At 37.4% G+C, this 7,050-nt stretch overlaps 1 protein-coding gene across 1 annotated transcript; it reads right to left on the bottom strand.

The window, feature by feature from the left end:
• Positions 1–3,711: 3,711 nt before the first annotated feature.
• Positions 3,712–5,494, bottom strand: LOC145098564 (uncharacterized). Its single transcript, XM_079036189.1, has 5 exons — positions 5,198–5,494; positions 4,971–5,123; positions 4,765–4,894; positions 4,428–4,570; positions 3,712–4,311 (listed from the first exon to the last, which is right to left on the bottom strand). The coding sequence occupies exons 1-5, from the start codon at positions 5,492–5,494 to the stop codon at positions 3,712–3,714; spliced, it is 1,323 nt and encodes a 440-aa protein (XP_078892315.1).
• Between the last annotated feature and the right edge of the window lie 1,556 nt (positions 5,495–7,050).

Genomic DNA, 7,050 nt, shown 5'->3' with positions numbered 1-7,050 from the left:
GAGTAATGTGCCTCGCCCTAACTCGCATAATGGGCCCCGCCCAACATCAGGCCCCGCCCAGAACAGATCTGCCAGTAATTGGGCCCCGCCCAACATAAAATAAATCATACAAGAACATGCAAGTAGCACAAAGATAAATGGCATATAATACATTCATCGAGCCCCGCCCAGCATCGGGCGCCGCATCGTACAAATACAGACACATAACAAATATGATACATGCAAGAGTCACACAGACAACTAGCATCCTAATCATAATAAACCATGGGCAGGAAATGGTGCCTTCAACCCACCAAACACAATGAGGAAACTCGCCTCAATCTATTGAATCTCTCAATAAATTCTCGGTCTACTGATCTGGAAATCCGTGCGCGCTAGCACTATCAAATAATTATCCAAATAATAATTGGATCTTGACCCAATACAAGAATCAAATCCACTTAATCCATAACCAGGGTAAAAGACCATTTTACCCTTTCCTTACTTGGCCCAAAACCTTGGCCAAACCCATTTGCTCCAAAAATCCCAAAATGTCCATCATGGGGAGTACTCCCTGCGTACCAGAGACATACGCCCTACGTACTCAGCCATGAAGCACAATGTACAAGTTCTCGATGCACCATCCAAGCACTACGCTAATCATACTCCTATGTGCGTCCATCGTACTCAACAGAGACCAAAACTCACCATTAAGCTCTTATGAGGTTAAGTTAAGTTGTCCAAACTCTTATCTTAACCCTAAATTATGTCTTAAACCGTAAAGCCGAAACCTTTAATCCTTTGCATGGCAAAATAGGGCTAAATCTCCAAAATCCTTACTTTCACAATACTCGAAACCACTTAAATCTTGCATGGTTCTAAGGAAACAATCAAGCAAACATTTTTATGATTCATAATAGCTCCATAATGGATAAAGTTTCCAAATTTATCCATTAGAATGGTCCCAATAAACAAGATCTAGTCTTTAAGTCTCAAAGGGACCTAAAAGTGCGTCTTTTTTTAACTTAATCCATTAAGTCTAAGTCACCAACCTTCATATCTGAATCAAAATGATGGTTATATGGATAAAGTTTGCAACTTTATCCATAACAAGGTCACAAACTTTCAATATCTAAAATTTATGCACTTAAAGTGACCAAAAGCTCATAACAGACAAAACTAGCTAGATCTAACAATGTCATCATCAAGATTCAAAATTTATACCTCTAGAAGAAAGATCAAGATGAACAAAGTCTGGATCTACAAGCTCCAATTCAACCAACACTCCTTCCATGAGTTCCTTCTTGTTCAAGATGCACCAAGAACACTCCAAAGCACTTAAAAACACCTTCTTTTTACTCACAAGGCACAATCTGGGGTTAGGGTTTCAAGAGAGGGTGTTGGAGAGGTGGAGGCTGAGAATGGAGTGGTTTGGGGGAAGTTAAGGAACTTAAATAGGGGTCAAACCATGAAAACAGGGTTTGGGCACTGATCACGTATGCGGCTGACCCAGAAACTGCCTAACTTCAAACGGTCATAGCTTCTTCGTATCAACTCCGATTTCGATGATTTTATATCCATGGAAAGGTAATGAGAAGCTCTAGAACCCTATAAACTCTTCTTTTCCTTAAAACTTTCCGAACGTAAATCCAAAATTCATAAAATGCCCGAACTATCAATTTACGGTTATACCATTAGGCTCCAAAGCACCAACCGAACTTTCGGATCATCTAATCTACATTACCCACTTCCAAAGGGCTCTAAATCTCTCTTTCCCTCAAGGCATGAAACCTTATGATAACTGGTCTTCGGGTCACGGGCCCAAATTATGAAATGATTTGAAATAGGGTGTTACAACTCTCTCCCACATAAATTAGATTTCATCCTCGAAATCTCTCATTGCTACTCTCCTGGAAAATAGACGATTCGACCAACTCTTCCAGATCCCTGGTGAAATTCGAACCCAACATACGATGACCTTCCAATATTCGAACCCACTAATAGCAATACTCGCATGATTACGACGAACGAATGTCTACTCCTACTAACCTTAATCAATGAAGGACATGTTGGATATAGTGTCTAAGTCCATAACTTTATTTGGTATGTACTTGACCCGACCCGGCATGGTCCATTTGGGTTGCATGGCATTGCAATATTTGGATAAACTAAATGAGAGAAAGGACATTTGTGATTATTAATATATTATAAGTTCTAATATATTAAGAACAAATTACTGAAATAGTCCCTGTGGTTTGGCTAAAGTTGTGCATTTGGTCCCTATGTTTTGTTTTGCACTCGGACCATCCCCATGTTTTCTTTTTATTATCCGCCTGGTCCCTAGGTCCGTTAGTCGTCAATTCCAAACGTTAAGTCCCTCACGTGCTTCGCACATGAGGGGTATTTTCGTCATTTTATATAAAAAATCTATTAGAACACCCCTAAACCCCGATTCTCTCTATTTTCGAATACGCCCTTTCTTCTTCTCCTTTATTTCGTCTCCTTTGAAGTGTTGATCAACCCTAATGGAAAAAACCTGCAAGTGTGGTGAAGTTGGTGTGATACGAAGATCGACTACCAAGAAAAACCCTGGAAGACTTTTCTATTGTTGTACTGGAAAGGTAAGTGCAAGTTCTTCTTAAGTATATGTATATATCACATACCTTTAACAAACACCAAATTACTCAAAATGCAGGGAGCAAAATGTGGTTTCATAGATTGGGTTGATGAGGACAAATTTAATGGTGAAAACACTGAAAAAAGTATATCCCCTGATTTGCAGAAGTCATTGGATGAGCTTCAACATGAGAATAGGGCCTTGAGGCTGTTATTAGTGTTCAGTTGGGTTTTTTTGTGTCAATTTTAATTTACAAGCTTTAATTTATGCTATCAATGTACTTATCTTTTGTTTCATCAAGGCAGTTTTCTAATGGGATGGAATTTAGTGGTTTGTAATGGAATGGAATTGAGTGGTTTGTACTGGAATGTAATTGACTGTTTTATAATGGAATGGAATTGAGTGGTTTGTAATGGAATGCAATTAATTGGTTTTCTATTGGAATGGAATTAAATTGAATGATTGAATAGAATTGAATGGTATTGAATTAGAATGGAATGAATTGAATAATTGAATAGAATTGGATAGAATTGGAATGCAATTAACTGGTTTTCTATTGGAATGGAATTGAATTGAATGATTGAATAGAATTGAATGGTATTGAATTAGAATGGAATGAATTGAATAATTGAATAGAATTGGATAGAATTGGAATGCAATTAACTGGTTTTCTATTGGAATGGAATTGAATTGAATGATTGAATAGAATTGAATGGTATTGAATTAGAATGGAATGAATTGAATAATTGAATAGAATTGGATAGAATTGGAATGCAATTAACTGGTTTTCTATTGGAATGGAATTGAATTGAATGATTGAATAGAATTAAATGGAATTGAATGAAAACAAAAACATAGCAACAGATTATAGCACTAATTGTTCATACCATAATTGAAAATAGAGATACATTAAAAGTCATACCATATGTAGACAATAGGTCCCAAAAGTCATACCATAATTGTTCATAACACAGACACAAAACATAATGAAAAATATAACAAACACAAAAGATCATAACACCATAATTGGTTCATAACACAGACACAACATATAAAAACACAATCATAACTTAAGCAATACTCTTCCCTTTCTTCCCAGCCTTCCTTGTCCTGCTTTAAATTCCATCACATGCACTTTGAGTTCCACTTTGCCTACCACCACCTACACTTTGAGCTTTCTTCCCAACATTCCCTTTCTTGCTTGAACTACCATCACCTACACTTTTAGCTTTATTCCCAGCTTTCCCTTTCTTGCTTGAACTAGTAGCACATGCACTTTGACCTTTGCAGCTTCTTTTATTATGACCAAGCTTTTTGCATTTTGAACATGTCACACTCTTGTCCTTCCTTGATGCCCTACCACCCTTCACCATATCTTCTAATTCAACAGCTGATTTCCTTCTTTTCTTCCTTGGTCTTCCAATGGGGACATGATGATTAGGAGGAAGCAAAGTGGTTGGACATGGAAACTTTTCCCACATTCTTCTTCCATTAATTGGTTCAATCTTGAAAGAATAAATTTCCTTCCAAGTTTTTAACCAGTAAGTAGCATGAACCCATTCTTCAGGTACGTCAACATTCTGCATATTTTTTCGCATGTCCCGTATTGCAACAAGGGCATGTTTACGGGGTATACCAGTGAGTTCCCATTTTCTACAAGAACATGTGTGTTGAGCCATGTCTACCATACATTGGTCCATCCATGGACCACTCACCTGATATTTTCCATTCCCATAGAACTTACCCACACATTGAGCTGCATCAGATTTGTTTTTTTTTCAAGCACACTTGTTGCAGTTGGAGTTAATGGTCCAACAGCCTTATCAATTACCTTTGGGACACTAACAATCCTTAACAAAAGGTACTCTCTAATGTACTCAAGGCATGTGATAATTGGTTGGTCGCGTGCTTTCTTAATTTGATTATTTATGGTCTCACACAAGTTATTTAGAAGCCCATCACAATGAGCCCTCCCTATAATATAAATAAAAAATTATATAAGAAAGTGAATCATTTGGTAACAATTAAACCAAAAAAATAAAACAAACCTGGGAAGTGTGCCCTAGTCTAATGTTGAGGTGGAATAGCTTTGACCCATTCGTAGCAATCATTGTTTAGCTTTCTTAACTCTTCCGTGGCATGGTTGAATTCTTGTATTGTTGTTGTACTTGCACAGTTCCACAACATGTCTTGGAACACCTTTCCCCTCCACATTTTCTTCATGTTTTCATGAATGTGTCGCAGACAAAACCTGTGTTCTGAACATGGATACAATGTGCCAATTGCTTGCAACAAGCCCTATACAAAAAGTAAACAACATTAGATGTAATGTATACATTGTACAATAAGAACCAAGTCCATTGAAATTACTTACTTTCTGTCTGTCAGATATAAAGGTAAAGTTGGAATTAGCTTGCAAATCAATGTCATCACCCAAGCACCTTAAGAACCAAGTCCATGAGTTTATATTCTCAGCCTCCACGACAGCATATGCCAAAGGATATGTACAGTTATTTCCATCAAGACCCTAAACATAGTGAAGGAGTTAGTAATTTAAATAAAATGGAATAAAATGACACAAGATATGCGTTTACATCTTACCACTGCTGTGAGTATCATTCGAGGATAAGGACCTTTCATAAAAGTCCCATCCAAACCAAGATAATCTCTTTTACCAGCTAGAAAACCTTTCTTTAATGGCCCTAGACAGATGTAGATCTGTTTGAAAGTTCTAGTCTCAGAAGATGGGTTTGGCTCACTTTCGACCTCTATCTTAACTGTTGTCCTTGGGTTTCGAGTGCGAAGTTCTTGAACATAGTCTCGTAGTGTAGTATATTGCCCTGCATAATCGCCCCTTACTTGATTCAATGCTTCTGTTTTAGCCCTAAATACCTTCATCTTCGAAATATCTACCAGGTATTCACGTTAAAGTTGTTCTATGCTCTTTTTCGTAGGTCTTGATCTCCCAGTCAACATCTTGTTCCCACTTACTAGCATAAAGTACCCATGGACAGTTGTTTTCTTCACTTTCTTTATTGCTTTGACTGGGCCCACATGGGTCAAGTTGACCAAGGTCTGGGATAGTACCTTTACAAATAGCTCTTACTCTGTTTTTGTCATTTTTTATGAAGTCTAGTTCCCTCCTTGTCTCCACAGCATGTTGTCTTATTGCATTTTTCAATTCTTCAGATGAGGTGAATTTTTGGTACACATAGAATGGATCACTAACTCTTGCTTCACTGTTTTCCATTGCCCTTCGAATTGCCTTAATTGACTTTCTTCTCTTGTTTCTCCCATCTTCATCAGATGATGACTCATATAAGAATACCTCATTGTTTACAACCTCAATATCATCAATTTCCCTTGTTTCTGTTTCCTTGACATTTGACCCTCCAAGATCACCCAGCCACTCTATCTCTTCATCAATATTAAACAAAAACTCATTCATGTCTATCTCAGGTTCATCTAGGAGGTTATCTAAGTCTACTAAGAACTCACTATCATCACTATCACCACTATCATCAGCATCATCTTTATTGTCACTTTCATGAGTAATCCCTCCAGTTTCTTCATTTAGAAATTCATCAAATTCATCACATATACCTTGTGTTTCACATTGGGCATCAATTTGGGCACTTTTATTTTCTTTTGTTGGCACAACATTTGGTTTACTTGATCCAATACAATCCCTTGTTTCAGTTTCCTTCCATTCCAAAAAAAGCCTTCTACTACACGAAGGTTGATCAACGATTTCTTCTATCCTAACTTTACTCGGGGTTGATGACATTGTATATGTAAGCAACTTTGTTTTACCATGTTCAACATAAACTTCAATCAGTTTATGTTGACCCACGTATGTACCCAAATGGTTAATGTCACTGTCACTAGCCAATGCAAACAACCCAAAGTCCAAATCTGAAAAGGGTCTTTTGAAGTGGTAATAAAGCAACTTACCCTCCTCAACACAGCCTAGGGTCTCCATCATCTCATCAATATCATGCACACAAAACTCATCAATGTCCAATAGATCAATGTATCTTTCTTTGCCCTTGATGTACCTCCTTCCAGGAAACTTCGTAAACTCTCCACCATAGAATAATCTGATGGAGAAGATGGTTGGATGACCAGCTGTAAAAGAGAAAGCTTCAACTTATTAGCTTGAAATTTGTAAGTGATAAATTTAACTTTTGAAATTAAGGGGTTACCGTAATGGTTTTTAACGTCTATTTCTTCCATGTTTGCTCTAATTCTCCAACCCACCATTGTTGCTTCGATGATTCTTGCAAAATTTTGAGGAGTTAGGGTTTCTACTCGATTTTGATGAGTTACAGATTAAGTGAGAGAGAGAAAGAGAGAGTGTGTGAGAGGGAGGTGATCGTAAAATAATCGGAATGAAGAAACGATTGGCATTTCATTTAGGCTCCATGTATAAAATGACGAAAATACCCCTCATG

The sequence above is a fragment of the Lactuca serriola genome, chromosome 4 (genome assembly GCF_051521515.1).
Source record: "Lactuca serriola cultivar US96UC23 chromosome 4, Lser_US96UC23_V15, whole genome shotgun sequence".
In the NCBI taxonomy this organism is placed as follows: domain Eukaryota; kingdom Viridiplantae; phylum Streptophyta; class Magnoliopsida; order Asterales; family Asteraceae; genus Lactuca; species Lactuca serriola.
This window is presented reverse-complemented; position numbering and strand designations above follow the sequence as displayed.

Excerpts from the sequence above, each read along its gene's own strand:
- LOC145098564 (XM_079036189.1), bottom strand. The coding sequence starts at position 5,494 with ATGAAGGTATTTAGGGCTAAAACAGAAGCATTGAATCAAGTAAGGGGC. Across the intron at positions 4,895-4,970 it reads TTATATCTGACAGACAGAAA|GGCTTGTTGCAAGCAATTGG; the intron begins GTAAGTAATTTC and ends CTTTTTGTATAG. Across the intron at positions 4,571-4,764 it reads CATGTTGTGGAACTGTGCAA|GGAGGGCTCATTGTGATGGG; the intron begins GTACAACAACAA and ends TTTATATTATAG.